Below are 23660 nucleotides of genomic sequence, written 5' to 3'. Positions count from 1 at the left end.
CCAGGTATGTAACATTGTATTGATGCACTTACTATACCTCATTTCTGAACAGGATTAGAATCGGGCATCACTGCCTTCAGACTCATAGAGATCGTGTTGTACATATTTATCCATCAGCAATGGGGCTAAATTAAAATTGAAAAATTAACTCAAATTGGAAATGCCTATTGGATGTTGACGACCTTTATACTATTCCAGTAACTTGATTGATCAATCACAAGGTCTCATAATCCCCAAAGATGGTTCTTGACATCACATATGAAACGGAGGTCGCTTTGAACGCCTTGAGGAATCCTGTGGGTCAGCAGGTTCACTGATTGGCTCTGTTTCACTGTTTGGTTCTGGCCAGCAATGTATGGTTGTGCAGCCTGTTTTCCATAGATCTTACCAATTACCAATTGACTTACGAATTGTTAAATTGCATGAACTTGGTCTGTGCCATGAGTCAAGGGAAACTGTTGGGCACTCTGGTTGCTAATTTATGCATCCCCAATAATGTCTGGTCGGTAAAGTAGGGTGAGATAGCGGAGTTCCAACACGTTGTGACGACGAGTGAAGTGCTTGGAGTGCTGTGGTTCTTTAACAGCATGTAGGAGGGAGATTGAAAATCTGGCTGAGTGGTGCCACGATAACAACCTCTCATCCGATGTCAGCAAGATCAAGGAACTGATTATTAATTTCAGGAGGAAGAAATCAAAGTTCCATGAGCCAGTCCTTATCAGGGAATCAGAGGTGGAGAGGGTCGATAACTTTAAGTTCTTTGTTATCATTTCAGAGGATCTCTCCTGGGTCCAGCACATGAATGCCCTTGTGAAGAAAACACGGCAGTGCCTCTACTTTCTTAGAAGTTTGTGGAAATTCAGCATGTCATCTAAAACTCTGACTAAATTCTATAGATGTGTGGTGGGGAGTTTATTGACTGACCACGTCAAGGTGTGGTAGGGAAACACCAAAGCCTTTGAATGGAAAATCCTACAAAATGTACTGGACATCACCCAGTTCATCAGAGATAAAGCCCTCTCCCTAGTGCACATATTTGCAAGGAATGCTGTTGCAGGAAAGCAGTAAGGACCCTTGTCATCCAGGCCATGCTCTCTTCTCGCTGTTGCCATTAGGACTGAGATAAAGGAGCCACTAGGTTCAGGTACAGTTATTACTAATGAACCCTCAGGCTTTTGAACCAGTGGAGATAACTTCACTCATCCCATCACTGAACAGACAGACAGACATACTTTATTGATCCCAAGGGAAATTGGGTTTCATTACAGTCGCACCAACCAAGAATAGTGAAGAAATATAGCAATATAAAACCATAAATAATTAAATAATAATAAGTTAATCATGCCAAGTGGAAATAAGTCCAGGACCAGCCTATTGGCTCAGGGTGTCTGACACTCCAAGGGAGGAGTTGTAAAGTTTGATGGCCACAGGCAAGAATGACTTCCTATGACGCTCAGTGTTGCATCTCGATGGAATGAGTCTCTGGCTGAATGTACTCCTGTGCCTAACCAGTACATTATGGAGTGGATGGGAGTCATTGTCCAAGATGGCATGCAACTTGGACAGCATCCTCTTTTCGGACACCACCGTCAGAGAGTCCAGTTCCACCCCCACAACATCACTGGCCTTACGAATGAGTTTGTTGATTCTGTTGGTGTCTGCTACCCTCAGCCTGCTGCCCCAGCACACAACAGCAAACATGATAGCACTGGCCACCATAGCCTCGTAGAACATCCTCAGCATCGTCCAGCAGATGTTAAAAGACCTCAGTCTCCTCAGGAAGTAGAGACGGCTCTGACCCTTCTTGTAGACAGCCTCAGTGTTCTTTGACCAGTCCGGTTTAATGTCCATTCGTATCCCCAGGTATTTGTAATCCTCCAACTGTTCTCATAACTTATAGACTTACTTTCAAGGGCTCTTCATCTCATGTTCTCATTATTCATTTTGTTATTTATTTATTTGTATATCTTATTTTTGTTTTTGTGCAGTTTTTTTGCATATTGGTTATCTTCCATACTGTTGGGTGCAGTCTTTCATTGTTTTTTTTGCATTTCTTGTACTTACTGTGAAAATCAATCTCAGGGCTATACGCAGTGACATTTAATTGGATAACGAATAAACTTTGAACTTTTGATCTTTGTTCATTTTGGCAAGAAAGGAGAAGTTGACTCTTATAGGGATGGGTGAAGAAGTAAAGGCACGGTTAATAAGTTCGTAGCTGACACTAAATTAGACTGTTGTGGATAGTGAAAATCACTATCGAGAATTGCAGAGCAATCTTGATCATCTTGGGTCAGTGGGCTGAGGAATAGCAAATGAAGTTGAACTCAATTAAATGTTGCACATGGATAGACAAATTAGGGTAGACCTTTCATAATGAATGGCAGAGCCTGTGGTATGTCCTGGAAATAAGGTACCCTGGAGTACAAGTACATGATGCCCAGACCCAAACAGGTCAGTGAAGGAGGCTACCTGGACTATACCTAGTCCCACCCTGCTACTTGTAAAAGTGCCATCCCCTTCTCTCAATTCCTTCATCTCCACGGCATCTGCTCTCGGGTTGAGGCTTTTCATTCTAGAATGAAGGAGATGTCCTCCTTTTTCAAAGAAAGGGGCTTCCCTTCCTCCACCACCAATGCTGCTCTCAACCGCATCTCTTCCATTTCATTGAACTTACACCGTCCTTCCGCTGCCCTACCAGAGATAGGGTTCCTCTTGTCCTTACCTACCACCCCACCAGCCTCCATGTCCAGCACATAATTCTTCGAAACTTGCGCCTCCTCCAACTGGAGCCCACCACCAAACACACCTTTCCCTCTTCCCCCCTCCCCACTTTCTGCTTTCCGCAGGGATTTCTCCATACGCGACTCCCTGTTCTTTCGTCCCTCCCCACAGATCTCCCTCCTGGCACTTCCTCGCAAACAGAACAAGTGCTTCACCTGCCCCTACGCCTCCCCCCTCACTACCATCCAGGGCCCTAAGCAGTCCTTCCAGATGAGGTGACACTTCATCTGTGAGTCCGTTGGGGTCATTTACTGTGTTCGGTGCTCCCAGTGTGGCCCCTTGTACATCAGTGAGACCCGAAGCAGATTGGGAGACTGCTTTGATAGATAGATAGATAGATAGATACTTTATTCATCCCCATGGGGAAATTCAACATTTTTTCCAATGTCCCATACACTTGTTGTAGCAAAACTAATTACATACAATACTTAACTCAGTAAAAATATGATATGCATCTAAATCACTCTCTCAAAAAGCATTAATAATAGCTTTTAAAAAGTTCTTAAGTAGTTTACTTAAATACATTAAATACAATCAACCCCGGCACTTTAACATATCTTACTCCTGGCGGTTGAATTGTAAAGCCTAATGGCATTGGGGAGTATTGACCTCTTCATCCTGTCTGAGGAGCATTGCATTGATAGCAACCTGTCACTGAAACTGCTTCTCTGTCTCTGGATGGTGCTATGTAGAGGATGCCGAGCAACTACACTCCGTCCGCCAGAACAAGTGGGATCTCCCAGTGGCCACCCATTTTAATTCCACTTCCCATTCCCATTCCGATATGTCAGTCCATGGCCTCCTCTACTTTCGTGATGAGGTCACACTCAGGTTGGAGGAACAACGCCTTATATTTTGTTTGGGTAGCTTCCAACCTGATGGCATGAACATCAATCTCTCAAACTTCTAGTAATGCCTCCATCCACCCCCCCTTCACCATTTCCCATCTCCCATCTCGACCCTCTCTCATGTCATCTCCTTGCCCGCCCATCACCTCCCTCTGGAACCCTCTACTGCCATGGCTTTCTGTCTCTATCACCAATTAACTTCTGAGCTCTGTTTCATCCCTCCCCCTCCATGTTTCACCTGTCGCCTGGTGTTTCTCTCTCCCCTCCCCCCCACCTTTCAAATCTCCTCCTCAGCTTTTTTACCTCCAGTTCTGCCGAAGGGTTTCGGCCCCAAATGTCGACTGTACTTTTTTTTTCCATAGATGCTGCCTGGCCTGCTGAGTTCCTCCAGCATTTTGTGTGTGTCGCTCGGATTTCCAGCATCTGCAGGCTTTCTCTTGTTGGTGAAGGTGGTTTTTGGCACACTGGCCTTCATCAGTCCCCTTGAGTACAGAAGTTGGGGTGTTATGTTGCCATTGTACAAGGTGTTGGTAGGGTTGTGTTTGGAATATTAAGCAATTTTGATCAGCTTACTCTAGGAACGATGGCATTAAGTGGGAAATGGAGCAGGTTTGCAGGGTGTTGCTCGAATTGTAAGTTTAGAGCAGGAGTTCTCAACCTGTGGTCCACTGACCCCTTACTTATTGGTATTGGTCCATGGCATCAAAAAGATTGGGAACCCCTAGTTAAGAGATTGAGCAGGCTACACTATTCATTAGAGCGTAAAAGAATGATAGGTGATCTTACGGAAGTATATAAAATTACAAGGGGCATAGATGAAGTGAATGCACACAATCTTTCTTTTCTGGAGTTGGGCAATTGAGCACTAGAGGGCGTAGGTTTAAGGTGAGAGGGGAGAGACTTAATAGGGACCTGAGGGGCAACCTTCTTACACAGATTGGTCAGTATATGGAATGAAGGAGGTGCATCAACAGCAGTTTAAAATACACTTGAACATGGATAGGGAAAGAATTAGAGGGTTATGTGCCAAAAACAGGCAGATGGGTTAGCATAGGCACCTTGCCCACATGGGCCTGATGGGCCAAATGGCCTGTTGCCGTGCTCTGTGATTCTATAGAGACTAAAAAGAGGCCTGTGGATGAACTTGCTATGAAACCAGCATCATGAAATCTTTGTGAGTTATGCTTGAATCTATTTAATCTCAGTCTTTTGTTGGTCATGGGACTGCTCATACAAAAGTCTGTCTTAGTTGCACTTTCTCACCTGATGGAACGCTTGAATTGATTTTGGGAAGTTTTTGCTTGTTGAGGAGACTATCTATCACTTGGCCAAATACAAGCAGTTATTTTAACCTCTGCTGTTGTTCAGCACTGGCCAAGCTGCCCAGTTTTTATGCACAACAAAAGCCACCTGATTAGTGTTTTTCCCCAAACTAAGTCCAACCCCTTACTGTTTATTGTACACCTGGTCTAGCTTAATTTGATGACTTGACTTGAGTGATTAAAGCACTCTGTTGCGACCAAGAAACTTAAAAGGTGAGATTGTAATTCAAGTCCTTTGTTGTGTTGTGATAAAGAAATTGATCTCAGTTGTATTGTTCTTCCCCTCATTTGATATGGATTGGCTTTAATGTACTGAAAGTGTTCACCTTGCAGGTATCATGATTTCCAGTTAGTTACCACTATAAAATTCTAGCATTCAACAATGAATAGACTTGTTAGGTTTTAGTAATGAAAAATTGATTATCTCAGTCCTTCAGTATTACCTAATGTTTTAAATGTAGTTTATTAAATGTTTAAGTATTAAATGTTTGCAAGCCGATCTTGATATTCATGTCAAGCAAAATTGTAAAAATCCATTGTAATCAAAGGCAACATGGTTTTTTAAAATTTCTGTTTGAAAGTTTAAACCTTCAGTCCAGATTGTCCAAAGAAATTCTCAGTTTCTTGAACACAAATATTATCCTGATCATATTTTGAGTGCTGTAGCTTTTAATTTTAAAGTATTAATTACAGTATAGAATGGAGTGATGATGTTTTTTTTAAATTTCTAATTATTCTTTTGTAGTTTCAGTGATGACATGGAAACCAAAGTGCAAATAGATGATGGGAAAATGGAATGTGTTGGACCAGACACCTGGTACAAGTAAGTGTGGCTTATTAATCTGCAATGAAACGTGGTCCTTGTGGTAGTTCTTTTCCTCAGAGGGTCGTTGATTATTGTAAATTTTTTAATGCTCCAATGATGAGACTTCAGTTTAATAAAGGAAGTCCAGATGTCCTCAAGTTCTTGATGTAAAGCAAGTACAGTTTTCCCAATTTTATACATAATGGGTAGAAATCAACAGAAGAAAGCAATGGATGACTGAGAATTTTGGTGAGAAGAGCACATAATGAATTTAGTTTAGTATTTGCTATTGAGTGCATTATTGATAAATTAAACATGCATGTTGAGGCATTGATTTGGAAATGATTTTGATATCTTTATAGTTTCCTGTCTAAATTGTGGTGGATTATGATTTGGTAGCATGACACAGCCGTAAGTAAATTTAATAGCACTGTTCCAACCATCTTGCTGTTCAACGCAAGTTTATAAGACTATAACACATTGAATCTGCTCTGTCATTTGATTTATTATCCCCCCTCAACCCTATTCTCCTGTCTTCTCCTTGTAACCCTTGATGCCCTGACTAATCAAGAACCTATCAACCTCTGCTTTAAATATACACAATGACTTGGCCTCCATAGTAATGAATACCATTGATCCTCCAACCTCTTGCTAAGGAAATTCTTCCTCATCTTTGTTCTAAAGGTTTGTATGTTCTTTTATTCTGAGGTTATCGTCTCTTGTCTTGGACTCTCCCACAAATGGAAAAATCCTCTGTGTCCACTCTATCCAGGCCATTCAATATTTGTGAGATTTCTTCCTCAAACCTTCCCCCCACCCACTCACCACCACCACCACCCCATTTTTCAAAACTCCAATGAGTACAGGCCCAGAGCCGCCACACTCCTCATATATTAACCCTTTCATTTCCAGGATCATTCCCATAAACCTTTTTCTGGTCTCTATCCAACAACAGCACATCTGTCTTTTGATTATAGGAGTCAATGCTGCTCACAAATGTAGTCTGACCAATATCTTGTAAAGTCTAGAAAGTTTTAGTATTGGAAATTGCTGAAAATCAGAGCCAATTGACCTATTAAAGAACTTAATCAAAACCATCAGATTGTCTGGTTTAGTTATTTAAAGTTTCAGGTTGTTTTTGTTGCAATTTACTATCATAAGACAATTACTTGGCATTAATCTCATCCAAACTAAACCACATATGGACAATTAATTATAATTTTACAAAACGAGATGTTCATTTTGCCTTTTACAACCTTGGAACACAAATATTTTGACAACTATTTAATATTTTGGGGGTGTGTTCACTGTTGTAGCATAATTATGTGGCTGCTACATTTACTGTGTGTTTGGTTTAATGCTGTTCACTGGAGATCGAACATTGAGCAGAGCACTAGAGGCAACTACCCCACTCGCTCCGAAATGTGGCCACGGGGATCGTTTTATTCTGTCGGGGACACAAACGTCAGCACTTCCGAATGTATGCGTACCCTTACTTTTATGTATAAGCCTTTGGATTCTTAACCCATCGCCCACTTAAAGTTTTCTGAATTCCAGTTGACGTGCACAGAACAAAGATGTGGGCTTTTGGTAGGTGGACAGCAGAGACCACATCTCCTTGTGAGGGATTGATGCTAAGTGTAAAATGAGCAGATTGCTGCTACGGTTCTGGACGCACGTCGACAGGTGGTTCTGGCGGACGTGTTTTGTTGTTTCAGTAGCATCTGTTTAGTCCTTCAGCGTATCTGACCCAGACCTGGATATTGTTGCTCCATATCGCCATTTGGATTGTATCCAGACCAGCCCACTGCAAGCCCTGTGGCTGCAGCTTTGGGTTGTCTTCTGCTTGCTACTGTCAGATGGGTTTCTGACCGAGGAATTCCAAAGCAAAGCTCAGATATACAATGCTGTGCAAAAGTCTTGGGCACCCTGGCTATATAATTTGAGCCTGAGACTTTTGCACAGTACTGTGGTAATTTTATGTGTTGCTGCCATAAGAAAACACGTTTCATGACGTGTGAGTAACCTGATTCTGATATGGGTCTCTTTTGTTGACTGAGTGCGAAGGGGGCAGGGAGAGCGTAATCATGGCTGGGGAGAGGGGAGGGAGCAGGAGGCACCAGACAGACATTCTGTAATAATCAATAAAACAATTGTCATTTGATTCCAAAGCCTTGCTTGGTGTCTCACAGCTGGCACCTATGCCAACCCCTACCCCTGGCACTCCTTCTCTGCCACCTGTCCCTCACCCCTCCTGTGGCACTCCACCCCTGCCATTCCCAACATCCTTTGTTCCCACCAAATTTATAAACTTGCTCCACGATGACAAATACAGTACTGTCTTGGACACCCATCTACTGTATATATATGCCTGAGACTTGCACAGTACTGTAAGAATATTCATTTTAAGTTCATAATCACACTTGGGTGATATAAATGAACTAAAATCATGACAGAATTGAAAACATCCTGACTGCCTTCTTACAATCCAGGCCAATGACTCCACTTGAATTAACAAAAGCTGCCTTCCTATCAGAAACACTGCTGACAGCAGCAAGCAGGAGATGAGCTTTGAAGACAACAGCCATGCTGATTGATTTGATACAAAACTGTATGGATTCCCCCCCCCCACCCCACTGCTGAATACCAGTGGTAATTGTCTTGGGTCTCTGCTTCCAAGGGAAGTTGATGTGTGGGCATTTGATCTCTAGTTCATTACTGCCTTCTACATTGCAGTCACATCCATGGAAACTGGGAGTATGCTGGTTTGCTCACTGCCGTTTGCCGGAGGACCATCACAAACCTCACGGCTAGCAAGCAGAAGCATCTTAGTGACAAGCTACCAGGAGAAGCTGTCTACTGGTGGCTAGTCACTTGTGTTCTTTGAGCTAACAATATAATTTGTGGTGTACAGTTACCCAAAATGCTCTTTTCCATTTCAACTGTTCCTTGGCCCACCAGACTGGTACAGGAATATACCCAATTTGGTGATACTTTCTCAACTTTGTACTGACTGTTGGGTTGATTTTTCTCCCTGGTGTAACAGTACTTGGTTTTTCACAAGAGTCTGCACAGTGAATCTTGCTTGAGTTGCTAAAAACCACATAATTGCAGGACCAGTATTCTAAGTTATTAAAGAACAGCCGACACAAAGTGTTGGAGGAGCTCAATTCAAGCAGCATCTGAAGGGAATGAGCCATTGATGTTTCGGGCAAAGTCCCTTCAGGATGGGAAAGGAAGGGGGCAGAAGGGGGGGAGGAGTAAGAGTACAAGCTGGCAGGGGATGGGTGAGATCAGGTGAAGGGGAGGGGTGTGAAGTAAGAAGTTGGGAAGGGATGGGTGGAATTGGTAGAGGGCTGAAGGGGGATCTAATTGGAGGCCACTGGAGAAGGGAGTGGGGGAATCAAAGGCAGGTTATGGGCAAGGGGCCATGGTAAACAGAGGAATGGGATGAAGAGAAGGAGTAGACATTACTAGAAGTTATAAGAGTATTCGATGTTCATGCTATTAGGCTACTCTGATGGAATATGAGCTCTTGCTCCTTCAACCAAAGTTTGGCCTCATGGCAATAGAAGAGGCCATTGACGGGCGTCTCTGAATGGGTAGCCATTGTGGCAGAGAGTAATGGTGCTCAAAAAAGCTAACTGCCAATCAGTGCCCGGTCTCACTGATGTTGAAGGCAGCACCGGTAGTACTGGATGCAGTAGATGACCCTGACAGTCTTGCAGGTAAAATGTTCCCTCACCTGGAAGAACTGTTTGGGGGGCCCTGAATGGTGGTGAGGGAGAAGGTGTGTGGGAAGGTGTTGCACTTGACATACTTACTACAGGCATAGGTGACGTGAGGGAACTCAGTGGGGATAGACGAGTGGACGAGGAAGTTGCGTAGAGAGTGATTCCCTACAGAAAGTGAAGGGGGAGGGATTGTAGGGAAAGATGTGCTTTGTGATGGGAACCTGATGAGGAGGGTAAAGATTTTAGAAGCTGTAAATTTACCCTGTTTTGGCTTTGTATTGGGAAATAATGACCTTTAAGCAGATTTTTAAATGGGTTGGCTTTATAGAATTAGGAGCAGGATCAGGAATATTTCAAGTGAATTATGGGAAAAGATAAGACCTTGGATCCTCGGATTGAAATGTTATTTGGAGAAAGGCCAAAAGAGATGCATAGCAAGAATAGGCAGATAGGAACAAATGAGGAGAATAAGGAAATGCAACAGAACACTTGAAGAAAGTCAGGAGGGCTAAAAGAAGGCGTAGGTTGCTCTGGAAGATGAGGCAAAGGAGGATCTCAAGGGTTTCTCCAGGTATATTAAGAGCAAAAGGATAGCAAGGGGCAAAATTGATTCACTTGAAGATCAGCATGGTCATCTTTGCGTGGAGCTGAATGTGTTCTTTTTTTCATCTGTATTCAAGAGACAGACACAGCCTATAATATTGAGGTAAAACAGCTGTGAGATCATGAACCCTTTCTGGATTTTAGTGGAGAAGGCGTATGTTGTCTGGAGGCAAATCAGGGTGTATGTCCGCATGGTTGGAGAAGGTATTCCCTTGGACTAGTGCAGAAAATGTAGGGGTGGTGGCAGAGTTATCTAAAATTTACTTGTCCATGGATAGGTGCCAGAGCATATCTAATGTTCTGTTGTTAGAAAGGCTTATTCTTAGAAAGGCTCTAAGAATAAGATAGGGAATTATAGGCCGGTGAGCCTAATGTCAGTAGGTGGCAAGTTATTGGAAGGTATTCTAAGGGTCAGGATATATAATTATTTGGATAGGCAGGGCCTTTTAGGGATGGTCAAAATGGGTTTGTGTGTGGTAGATCATGTCTAACCAAATTTGTAGAGTTTTTCAAGCAGGTTACGAGTAAAGATGAAGGAAAGGCAGTAGGGATTGTCCACATAGAATTTAGCAAGGCTTTTGTCACAGTCCTGCATATGAGACTGGTCCAGAAGGTTCAGTTGCTTTGCCTTTAGGATATAATAGCCAAAGAGTGGTAGTAGATGGTTGCCTCTCTGAATGGAGGCCTGTGACTAGTGATGGACCACACGGTCCGTTATTGTCATCGATATCAACAGCACGGATGATAGTGTGGTGAACTGTTTCAGCAAATTTGCAGAGGAGTCCAAAATTGGGAGTGTAGTAGACAGCCAGGAATCCCATCAAAGCTTGCAACGTAATTTGGACAAGTTGGGAAAAATGGGCTGAAAAGTGGCAGGTAGAATTTGTGGACAAGTGAGGTGTTGTACTTCAGGAGGACAAACCAGGGTAGGACTTGGACAGTAAGCAAAGCATAAGTGCAATAGAACAGAGAGTCGGGGAATATAGTTTCATAAAGTGGGGTCACAGGTAAATATGGTTGTGGAGAGAAGTTTTGGCACATCAGCTTCTATAAATCAATATTGATTTTAAGAGTTTGGATGATATGTTAGAGTTGTATAAGACTTTGAGGCCTAATTTGGAGTATTGAGTGCAGTTCTGGTCACCTGCTATAGGAAGGATATCAATGAGATTGAAAGAGTACAGAGGCAGGATGGTACTTGGATTTGAGGACCTGAATTATAGGGAAAGGTTGAATAGATTAGGAGTTTAGTCCTTGGAGCATAGGAGAATGAGGGGAGATTTGATAGGATGAATGCAAGTTTTTCCCCTGAGAGTGGCTAAGGTTAGAAGAGGTCATAGGTTAAGGGTGAAATACTTGAGGGGAACTGGAGGAGGAACTATTTCCCTCAGAGGTGGTGTGAGTGTGGCACGAGCTGCCAATGCAAGTGGTGAACGTGGACTGTATTTCAACATTTTTAAGAGAAGTTTAGACAAATACATGGATCAGAGGGGAAGGGAGGGCTATGATCTAGAGTTGATGGGACGAGGCAGAGTAACAGATTGGCATGGCCTGTTTCTGTACTGCTCTGACACTTTGACTTTTGATTCCAACTTTGAGAGTTTCTTGATAAACATGGGTGGATGGTTACTGGGTGATGATGAGAATGTGGAGCTAATGTTTTAATCAGATCTTATTGAATGGCAGGTCAGGTTTGACATACTTTGTTCATATGGAAGGCAATGGACTCTCAGATCATTCCACTATCCTTGATTTCTTTTTGTCTACGTTTATCCCAAATGCTGAACATTGGCTCATAATGGTAACTTTAATAAAGAAACAGTGAACTTCTATTGAGCTGTTTCCCTCCTTGAACCCCATCTTGCCGCCTTCACAGCCTCTTGAAGTCCATAACCTGGTATTTGATAGCTATTGTATTTTTTTGATTGAATAGCTTAGCCGTATTGTGGGTCACAAGAGTGAACTGATAAAGAAAGACTAATGTCAGCAGGAAGGATTGTTATTGATATATTTTTAAGCAACACCAAAGAGACATCGATCTCTGATCAATCCCATTCCCCCACTTTATTTGCTGTTAATGTACCCTGTTTCACAAGCCCATTAACTTCCTTCAGATTCAACTGTCAGTTGTACTGAGGGTGTGTGTGGGTGGGAGCAGGGTGGAGTAATTTAGTGGCTAATTAATCCACTAAGTTTGCATATTGTGGCCAACATTTAGGGCAGCAGCCAATGTATCAGACATCTTAGAATGTGGGAGAAATCTGGTAGTAGAGCTCCTGGCCTTGGGGCAGCGTACAAATTCCACATGGACATGGGGTTGGCGTTGGTGGCCACAGCTCACTCTGGTACTGATGGGGCATATTCCCAACACCACTTGCACCTGTCATGATGAAGTCAAAGGCCACTGAGTCCTCTTCTGACTTGTCCCTTTGAAACAGTTCAGCAGTTCATGATCTATAACTTCAGTTCACTGTTGAAAGAGTGAGTAAATGAAAAATCTGGAGCCATAGGGTTCCAGCTGGGGTAAATGATTTTATATTCACAGGATCCCCCCGATTTATTTTTTTGAATGCTGCTGTCCTTTGTACTAACAGTTACAATGTCTCTCTTGTCTCTGGACAAGATTCTGCAATTCAAGGTTACGATGCCGTCATCGTGCACAATGTTGTGTTTGTGACCTGGAACGCGGATGGTTTGCCCTATAACATGGTAGCAATCAGTAGCTTTGTTGATCACATCCTTCCCCAGGCATGAGTCCACTGCCAACCACGCATCCCCTCCTCCCCTGTTTCTTGTTTTCCCTTTTCTCCATGACTGTCTTTGTGCTCCAAATGAGCTGCCATCTGTAGCATTTTTTTTACCTGAGCTAACCAGCTTCTCTATGGTTAAAGTAAACATTATGGCAGAAGCAGACTTGGTGAGTGGCTGCTCTCTATAATTGCAGGTTTTGTTTCACTGCTGCTAAATACAAGAAAACCACGACAGCACTCAAAATGTGTATACTGTGATGCTGTAATATTTTCATGCTCTGATATGGACTTGATAGCAAAGTAAATTGCCACACCCATTTAGTGAAGCAAAATCAGATGACATCCAGGGTAATATCTGGTACAAACAAAATGTGCAACCGTGGTAACTGTGAAGATATTAATTGACCTTTTCATATAACCAGTTATTTCCAGAACTTTGTTTTCATTTTGGATTTCCAGCATCAACAATTTCTTTTTCTTTTAAAAAAAACAGAGAACATGGCCTAATCCCACTTGCTAGTAATTGGAAATCCCTAAATGAACTGATTCTCTCTGCCATAAATACGCAGGTGATTCACCAGCATCCTTTGGATAATAATTCTGCTTTAATTTGGCCTATAATTGACTCCAGTAATGCCAGCAGAACTGATTCTTCACTTCCCACAATGACTCTTGAATTTTGTCGGACTGGGCAGTAAGTTCAAGTGTTGGCAACAGCAGTGCTCACTCTGAAAGTATGATTACTAAATGTAAACTGAATATTTGTGCACATTTTCCTTTATTTTAGGACACAAGTATTCTTCTGCTTTAACAACTCATTTTTTTTGTGGTGAATGTACTTACTGGTATGAAGAGGCCATGTGTTTCTTTACAAATAACCATTTTGCTGATGTGTTGCAATGCTTTGTGCATCTTTAATGATTGAGAGGGCAATACTTTGACAGTTAAGTATTTTAAATCTTGGTTAAAATATTATTACTCAAAATTCATGCATATCCCAGTTGAAATTTTGGGATTTGAATGAGAATAAATGTTTAAACTAGTTTAGCAATAGTAAATGCTATTTAATAGAATATATTATTTTGCTTGTATTAGGTCAGCTAGTAAAGAACAGTTATCCATTTAAGTAACCTACACAAAATGGAGGAATGGTGCCAGGCATGAGAAGCCTTGACAGTCGATGTTTTTGGCCAAGACTCTTACGTGGCTGAAATCCTCTTTTTTTTTTGCCCTGTTCTCATCTCAAACTCTCACTTCAACAGATAGTCTTTCTTTTAGGAATTGTATCAGTGAACTTTATGAACAGGTTTCATTAACAAAACATGGAAGTGAAAAAAGGCAGTGAAGCTGTCAGTGCTCTTCAGCAAGCACAGAACTGTATTGAAATGAAGTTTGCTTATTGTGTAAACAGAATTGGACTGTATTTTAAACAGTGTTAAACCACCTCAATCTCTTGTGGACTGATCTTCCAATTAAGATATTACATTGCCTTATTAGTGCTGATATGATCTTTGTAAATCTGCTCATTCCGTGTACTCATGGAACCAAGAATCATTTGCTCACTTCACAAATACCCATGGAGGGAAAATATTGGTTGTGTAGAAAGTGCATTTATTTTGTCAGATGCCACTTTGTCGCAGGGCAATTTTCCATCGATTTGACTTTCCCCGACATCATAGTGAAAGTTTATAATAACAATATTTACTGCTCAACCCATAAACCTACTTCTGTGTTTAAGCACTCAACTACTGGCCCACTTCAGTTGTAGAAAAAAAATGCACATTAATTCTATCAATTACAGTTAATAAAGATAACAGGAAAACCACAGAACGGTCAGTATCGCAATGGTTAGATCTTGATGTGCGTTACTGTTTAAAGCTGCATCCTTCCTCTTCACTTAACCACTCCCTGTCCCAAACAAGCCTTTTTAACTCTTGAAAATGTGTCTGCACATATGGCAGTTATTTCACAAAGGATTTTTTAACCTGCATTTTAACACTTGGATCACCTTACTTAAGCAACAAGTATTAAATTTGAGCTGAAAAGTGCTGGAAATACTGACTTGATCAGACAACTTCTTTGCAGAGAGTAACAATTTTAACGTCTGTCATGAGGTTGATAACATATGAACTGTAATATTGATGCTGGCTCCACCCATCAAAGTTACTTGACCTGCCGAGTGTCTCTGACTATTTTCATATTTCTTGAAGCTGCATTACTTGGTTTTTGCATCAAAGTCTGCCATCCTGGTATTTGGCCGAGTCAAAATAAAATTGATCCCTCAGTGCTCCAGAAATTACTTTGTGATTCAGCCTTGAATTTGGCATGGTGTGCGATTATAAATGTTGTCTTGTGCAGTAGTTGTTTCTCAAAGGTATCAAAATCTTGCCTCCAAATTTTGCAACTAAGATTGTTTCTAACAACTTTCAAACATGGGAAATGGATTAATGACTACAATTACCCTTGTAAAATGAATGATTAGAAATCCTTTGTGAATGTGTGATGTAGCTTTGGGTAGCAAGAAGTGATTTAATGATGCAAGCAATCAGGTTTTGTATCCATTTAATATCCATTTGAGACTACCTCTAGGTTTTGGGATCATTATTTAATGGAGTGTGGGAGTTCTCTTTCTGTTTGGAAGTTGGATACAGAGGAGATGTCAGGGGTAAGTTTTTTACGTAGAGAGTGGTGACTGCATGGAATGGGCTGCCGGTGGTTGAGGTGAAAACGATAGGGTCTTTTAAGAGACTCCTGGATGGATGCATAGAGCTTAGAAAAATAGAGGGCTAAGGGTAAGCCTAGGTAGCTCTAAGGTAAGGACATGTTCAGCACAGCTTTGTGGGCCGCATTGTGTTGTAGGTTTTCTATGTTTCTGTGTTGTTAGAACCTTGTGCTATGGGACTGATGGTGGGAGAGCTGTTAAATACCAGACAGCTAATCTGAGGCCTGGAGCAACAATGAAGCAAACAGAATTCTGGTCCCATTATAGAAGTTGTGGAATTTTATTTGGATGAGTTTAAATTTGGAAGAATAATGAAGTTTTGATATGATGATGGCAAATTCTCCCAAATTGTTAAAATGTACCAGTTGGACAAACTTGGACAATCCAGTCAATGGGTGTCTTCAAATTGGGCCCACTTTCAATCTTAAATGCCATTTGCGATTTTCAAAGGAACTGCTCTATTGTAACTAGCTCACTACAAACTAAAGTGGTCATTAGGTCGTCAATAACTAATGGCTGTGTCAACTGCACTCCAATCTTTCAAAGTGTTTTGGGGTAACTTGAGAGTACAGCTTTACAAATATTCTCAAAGTACTTGGGAGGTGGTAATGCACGTTTTCTGCTAGAATAGCGTGTGATGCAATATTTGTATTGTTTTGTTGCAGTCAGATCAAGAAAATAATTGCACCTTATGTAATGTCCTTCTGGTTTAGGTAAGTAGACTGTCTATCATGTTCAAGCACTCTCTTAAAATGAATAGTATCTGCATGCTCATTTAACCTTTTTTAAATGAGGTTTTAGTACATGATTTGTAAAACTGACTTGAATCAGCGGAATAAAAAACAGAAAATGCTGGAAGTACTTGGGACAGGCCCAACTTTTGATTTGAAATGGGGACTCTGTTTCTCCGCCCACATGTGGCCTGACTTGCTAGGATTTTCTGTTTTTCGGTTTCCAGCATTTGCAGGTTTTTTATGTCCACTGAATCAAAGTACCTAATAATTTGAAGCATTCAATTTGATGTAAACTAATTATTTTGCATTTTAATATTGATCATCTATTGATATTTAAGCTATGGCATCTAAGAATATTTTGTAACAAACCAGTAAGTCTGGCAAAATATTAGATTTTATTTTCTGACAATTTTTAAAAGTGAAGTGCTTCATATGTTTTGGTTACTTTTTCAACAAGGCCAAGTGTGGACAAATTGCTTGTATGGATGAGTTGGGCCGAAGTGCCTGTTTTCTGTGCTGTGTAACTGACTCTGGTGATATTTAACTCCCCCTTTATTACCAAGGCCATCCACGGAAGTTTCAGCAAACACTTGAGTGCAGGTGTGGGAGGAGTAAAGGCTTGATGGCATGGGTGAAATTATTTTATGAGGAGTGAGTGATAAAAGGTTTGAGATTAGGGCTGGCTGTTAGGAGATCTAATCATTCAAACCCTGAGCAGAGGTGAAGTGGTGGAAGTCAGGGATGTGCGAGAGGCTAGCACTGTGAGAAAGCTTAGGGGAAGTACAATGTTGCTGGGGGGGCGGGGGGGAATGTTGAGTTTGAAGACATGGATAACAATGATGATTTTAGACATTGTCATCCCAAGAAGATTAAGGATTTGTGCATGTATTCAGAAGTGAGAGGTAAATGGGACTTCCTACAGGTTGGAATGAAAGAAAAATGTTGTATTTGTCTCAAGTTTAGTTCATCTAATTTTGTGCTTGCTGACTAGTGGTAAAATGGTAGAACGCTGATTTTTGCAATCTGTGATCAAACTGATAATCTGTATTGTGAGGGGGAAAAGAGTTTTGTCACAAGATTTTTTAACAGAAACAAGTAACTCCAAAAGCCACATTGTGGAGAGACTGGTGCTAATCTAGCTAAAGTGCCTTTGGTTTCATCAGTTGCATCGTATTTTACAACCTGGCTAATATTTGCACAACTATGTAATTAGTCTAATCTCTCTTCACATTGTCAACACACCTGTCCAAATTTGTCACACCCTTGAGTATATTCAGTTGCTGTGCAAAACATCATTTCCTAATTGTGTTCTTTAGGGCCAACAGATTGTTGGGTGTTTGATCTTGTGAACAGCTCTGAAGAATGAAACACACATCACCCTGCATGGAAGAGCACACTTTACTTTGGGCATCTAAGCTACTTTAAATAGGATCAGTGATGAAGTTCAAGTTAGTAGCACTAAATTCAACCATCAATGGAAATTTTAAGGTTCAAAGCCTACTAGAAGTAAATGAGCAGTGACCAGCAAGAAGTTGAGATCAATCTATTAATAGAAAATGGATAGTAAACTATACCTCCCCCCCACCACCCCCCCCCACACACACACACACACACACACACACACACACACACACACACACACACACACACACACACACACACACACACACACACACACACACACACACGTTAGCATAACTTTGAAAATAATCCTCCTTCTGTCTTAGCATCACTCATCTCTACCTCCTCACAACACAGTAAAGCCCTCCCGTGTGTTAAATGGCTTTGGACAATAATGCTATCCTGGCCACCAATCTACTTCACAACTACTGTAAATTCAAACCTGTACATTGATAGATCTTGAAACCTGGAAAGAGGCATCCTAGGTCACTGCACCTTTGGGTGTTGACTCTTTTCCTCAGGTTGGGTTAACAAAAACAAGCAACTCCAAAAGCCACATTGTGGAGAGACTGGGGCTAATCTAGCTAAAGTGCCTTTGGTTTCATCAGTTTCACCAGTGTTAATCTTGTAAAAGTCCAATAAATCAAAAACAAGAAAGTCTCTGCAGATGCTGGAAATCCAATGCATCACACACAAAATGCTGGAGGATCTCAGCAGGTCAGGCAGCCTCTATGGAAATGAATAAGCTGTTGACTTTTCAGGCCAAGGACCTATTTCTCATCCCAAAATGTTAACTGTTGATTTAATTCTATAGATGCCATCTGACCTGCTGAGTTCCTCCAGCATTTTGTGTGTTGTCCAATAAATCAAGGTGTGATCATTTGGAAATCCTGCTAGTTTGGCACTTGGCACAACAAGTAATATTCTGCATAACTGCTTTCTCACACTGGCCTTTCAACTTAACTGGTTCCCTGGATAATTTATTATCACACTGTAGCACCGTAATGATTTAAGTGTTGAAGATTTGAAAGAAATAACATCCAATCATATAGAAAATCTACTTGTCTGGCCTAAGTTCCCATTGTGCTGCATTATGTGCATTTTATTGTGGCCTGCATTTAATGCGCTTTGCAAATCACCTTGGGGAGGGTCGGGAAGATGGAATGTGATCAATTCATTTTTGCCTTTTTGTTTCTTGCAGGATTTTTGGTATCGTACTTATAATTGTTGATGTTGTTCTTGTAATTGTGGATTTGTCAACTGCAAATAAAAGTAAGCCTTTTAGACATGGAATTGTAGGTGTGTCGTTGGCTATATCGTTCTTCTTCGTTATCGATGTTCTCCTGCGAATCTTTGTGGAAGGGTAAGGAATTATAAAAATCTTTAATGTTTAAAACTTGAATTGATAATGGAAGTAGTCTTCAACAAATGATCTTGGGCTAAATCTAATATAAAGGAACATTAAAGGAAGACTCATACGGCCAGATTTGGGAACAGCTTCTTTCCAACTGTGATAAGATTGCTGAACGGATCCTGACCCGGATCTGGGCCGTACCTTCCAAATATCCGGACCTGACTTGCACTACCTTACTTTCCCTTTTCTATTTTTTATTTATGATTTATAATTTAAATTTTTATTATATTTACTATTGATTTGTACTCCAGGGAGCGTGAAGCGCAGAATCAAATGTCGCTGTGATGATTGTACGCTCTAGTATCAATTGTTTGGCGACAATAAAGTAATAAAGTAAAGTAAATTCCTACACACCACTGCATTCCCTCAGTCTATATTGTCATTTTTTTTCTGAACTCTAAGTAACGTGGGGGAGAAGTATCCAAACTTTTCCTGTCACATTTGGAATAGTTTTACAGACATCCATTAATACTAATTTATTTATAGAGTAGGCCCTCCGGCCCTTCAAGCCATGCTGGCCAGAAATCCCCCAGTTTAATCCTAGCCTAATCACAGGACAATTTACAATGACCAATTAACCTACCAACTAGTACGTCTTTGGACTATGGGAGGAAAACGCACGAGGTCATGGGAAGAACATATAAACTTGCAGGCAGTGGTGGGATTTGAACCAGAGTAGCCTGTACTGTAAAGTGTTGTGCTAACCACTACACTACCATGCCACCCTTTAAGTTTCACAAAGTGTCATGTAAGATGTATTTTAGAAATCTGTAGCTTCCATTATGATTTGCATATTTGATCTGTATTTTTCAGGTTCCGTGTGTATTTTCATTCCAAGCTTAATATCTTGGATGCTGTTATTGTGGTGGTGACTCAGGTTATTACAATGGTGTATGCCTTTTCTGATTTGAGTGGAGCAACTCTCATTCCCAGGTATAGTGACATTTATTAAAATCAGAAGCAGCTAGTCTTGAGCTAGATATAAGGAATCCAATAATTTGAAAACTTTGTGCTAAATGGTTTTCTTTAAACTAGATGTTTCTCTTTACACTCTGGTCTTCAGCGCCAAGTGTTGATCGAAATGAGAAATAGAAAGGAAATTTTGTTTGTACCTTGCCATCTAAATGTTCTTCACAGCCTAAGAAAGAGATCAGAAATGGTCTTGGTTGTAAGTAAAACCCTTAATGAGCAGAGGGTGCATTTTTGTTTTTGGATGAGAAGGTGACTCCTGCGGTAGTTCAGTTTGGTGCCACATGGTCACTTGAAGAATCTAGCAGATTATTCAAGATGCCATTTTAATGCAACACACTGGCACCATAAAGCACTGGATTGTGGGTCTAGATTTTCCTAGTTAAAGCGGAAGTTGAATTTTGACTCCTGTTTCTGAAGCTAGTCTGCTGACCTGTAGAATACTGGCATTAGAGGAGGTTTATGGGAATGATCCAGAAATGAAAGGGTTAATGTTTGAGGAGCATTTGATGGCTCTGGGCCTGTACTTGCTGGAGTTTAGAAGAATGAGGGGGATCTCATTGAAACCCATTGAATATTGAAAGGCCTAGAAAGAGTGGATGTTTCCTATAGGCTAAGACCAGCAGAAGCAACCTCAATACAAGGCTGTCCCTTTAAACTAAGATGAGGAATTTCTATAGCAAGAGCATGACGAATCTGTGGAATTCATTGTCAGATGGCTTTGGAGACCAAGTTAGAGTATATTTAAAGTGGAGATTGATAGATTCTTGATTATTAAGAGTGTCAAAGATTATGGGGAGAAGCCAGGAGAATGGGTTTGAGTGTGATCAGCCATGACAGAATGGCAGAACGGACCCTGGGCTGAAGTAGCAGAATTAAGCCATTGTCTTATGGTCTTACAACTTGGCACTGTAGATAAAGCAGCTTTTTGATAATCCCATAACTCTTTATCTGCTATTTTTTTTATGACCACTGATGTCACATCCTAATGAAAACCCTACTTAAGAGCATGTACGGTTGAAGTGAGGAAGAAGTGGGGCGGGGGGGGTGGGGTGAAGAGAGAGAAAGCAAAAGCTTTAACTTAAAATCTTTTTTACTTGTGTCTTCATGACTAACAAGTAATGGAACTAGTCATTTTTAACGTTTGAAGATCTTGCAGCGCAGAAGGCCAATTAACCCAACAAGTTAGGCTTGGCGTCTGCTTTTTTTAGCATCTCCTGTATTTCCATATTCTCTACAACATGGAATAGCCATTTAGTCTAAACCAGCTCTTGAAGCAGTCCTATCAATCCGGTTTTCTCAGCTTAATTTTCTGTAATGTATTCTCCCATGTGCTCCACAACTTTACTGATTCCCCCCCCCCCCCCACCAACCATCTACCTGCTCTAGGCCAATTAGCATGTCAGTCAGTGTGTCTGAGATGTGTGAGGAAAGTGGATTCATTGTGGAAGGGGGGAATGTGCCAACTCTACACATTCCACCACAGGCCAGGACTGATGGTACTGGGGCAACTGCATTGCCCACAGCACCACGGCACCATTTACTTTTAATCCCAAACAATACATCATGCTCGGTCTCCTTAACCTTCATTGGAGGGTCAGGGTCAGGGTCAGGCCTGAGATACTGTCTGCTGCACCACCTATTTCCTTCAATCACTTCAACAACTGGCTGTACCATAGAGTTCCTGCCTGGTTAGAAGTTTCTTCTCAATTGCTTGTTGCATTTGATAGTTACCATTCACATTTTTGCTTTAGAAATGCACTACATAAAAATTATAACAATTGGCTTTACGTTACATTGAAACATGCAGCAAAATGCAGCGTTTGTCAAATCGGCAGTGATTGTGCTGGACAAACCACAAGCATCGCCATACTTCCAGCATCAACATAACATGCCCACAGCTTGCTAACCCTGACCTGTATATCTTGGAACATGGGAGGAAATTGGAGCACCCAGAGGAAACTCGCACAGTGACAGGAAGAACGTACAAACTCCTCGCAGACAGCAGTGGCAATTGAACCTGATCTTGCAGCTGGTGCTGTAAAGTATTGCAATATCATAACACCCACCCATTGTCATTGCTTTTTTTGTTTGGCTTTTTTATGTACTAAGTTATTCAGCGTGGTGAGCAAGTCGCAAAAAGTTCTAGTCCTCTTCTTCAACCCCATTTAGACTCCTTTTTGTTCTGTTGCTGTTCAGTAACAGCTGAGAATTTGGCTACGACAACTTGACTACAGGTATTCAGTCACAAAACTAGGGCATTTAAATGTATTAAATGGGAAATGTTGGTCTGGCAAAAATATCATGTTTAGGCAGTCTTGCTATAAAAATATTTGGTTAACTAAGTACAATGGAATTATTTATGGCGTGTCTTTTTAAATATAGAAAATAATTTTTCCGTTTTAAACATGGACAATTGCAGTAATAAACTTTGTTCCTCAGGGTGGTGACAGTCTTTCGAGTTCTTCGAGTTGTCATCTTGGTTAGAATTTTTCGGCTTGCCTCACAGAAAAAACATCTTGAAAAAGCCACAAGAAGAATGGTGAGTTTTACCATAGAAAAGACGCTCTCAGATGCTGCGACAAAGGCTGGGCCCCTTTGTGGTGCACTGGTACCTGGTTTGCTGAGATCGAATTTCTTGGTCAACTGTTTATTTGCCTTTGATTAACGGTTCTTAAATTGAAGCATATTGTGGTTTGCAGATCATCTTGTGAAGTTAATCCACTTCTAGGTCGGGATCCAATTAATTTAAATTGTATCGGCCAACAAAATTTTCCTACGTTACAATATTGGATTGAAACTATTGGATTGGATTGGATATTGGATTGGATTGAGTAAATTCTTAATACTGGTTTTAAAAAGTCTTAGATTATTAGGTTCATTTATTAATCACATGTATGTTGAAACATATAGTGAAATGTGAAATCAAATCAATTGATAAATAATCAATAATAGGAAAAACTCCAGCAGAACAAATCGCCCTGGCTGCATTTTTTGTAAAGACTGAGTGGTTCTGGTTCAGAAAAGGTGCTGCGGCATCAGTGTGTAATGTTATTGGAGATAAACTTATCAAAATAAAGTTACTTTTATTTGATCTGTCCTTTCCACCCATCCTCTCTTGATCTAGATACTTTCCTATTTGGTTTCTTTGATAGACGTTTGGGTGGTAAGAGGGTACTTTGGATGAGTTAATTAGGAATGAACTCTTCAATACTGCAGAGTAGAAGTCCTGGAAGGCAAATTGTGTCAAACGCTATCCTATTCATTTAACAAACTACACATTGAGGAATGTGTTTGTTAGATGGAGTGTTTTTAGTTTCGATCTGCTCTCTTGACACACAAAGGCAGTTCAGCCCATCTAGTCAGTGCTAGTTCTCAGGGCAAATCTATGAATACTATTCTTGTAAATTACTTGTATACATAGCAACTCTGATTCTTTTTCCATCCACTGCCACTAGGGGTAACCTCCCAGAGCTAAATTATCTGCCAGCCAGCATGCTTTGAGTTGTGGGAAGAAAGGGGAGTGCTAGGGAGCCCATGATTATCACAGAAATGCACGAATTCCACAGGTGCA

The 23660-nt window shown here is 41.0% G+C and overlaps 1 protein-coding gene across 4 annotated transcripts in view; it reads left to right on the top strand.

The window, feature by feature from the left end:
- tpte (transmembrane phosphatase with tensin homology) overlaps nucleotides 1–23660 on the top strand; it is an 89032-nt gene that overhangs the window by 18404 nt on the left and 46968 nt on the right. For 3 of the 4 annotated variants that reach the window (XM_073043963.1, XM_073043961.1, XM_073043962.1), the window contains 5 exons: nucleotides 5700–5777; nucleotides 16234–16281; nucleotides 18905–19066; nucleotides 19931–20050; nucleotides 22529–22628. In XM_073043963.1, coding sequence (XP_072900064.1) covers nucleotides 5700–5777; nucleotides 16234–16281; nucleotides 18905–19066; nucleotides 19931–20050; nucleotides 22529–22628 — 508 coding nt within the window. The remainder of the gene's footprint in view (nucleotides 1–5699; nucleotides 5778–16233; nucleotides 16282–18904; nucleotides 19067–19930; nucleotides 20051–22528; nucleotides 22629–23660) is intronic. The other variant, XM_073043964.1, reaches the window with a different exon arrangement.

The sequence above is a fragment of the Hemitrygon akajei genome, chromosome 4, assembly GCF_048418815.1.
Source record: "Hemitrygon akajei chromosome 4, sHemAka1.3, whole genome shotgun sequence".
In the NCBI taxonomy this organism is placed as follows: domain Eukaryota; kingdom Metazoa; phylum Chordata; class Chondrichthyes; order Myliobatiformes; family Dasyatidae; genus Hemitrygon; species Hemitrygon akajei.
The sequence above is the reverse complement of the archived record's forward strand: the minus strand, read 5'-3'. Positions and strand labels throughout refer to the sequence as shown.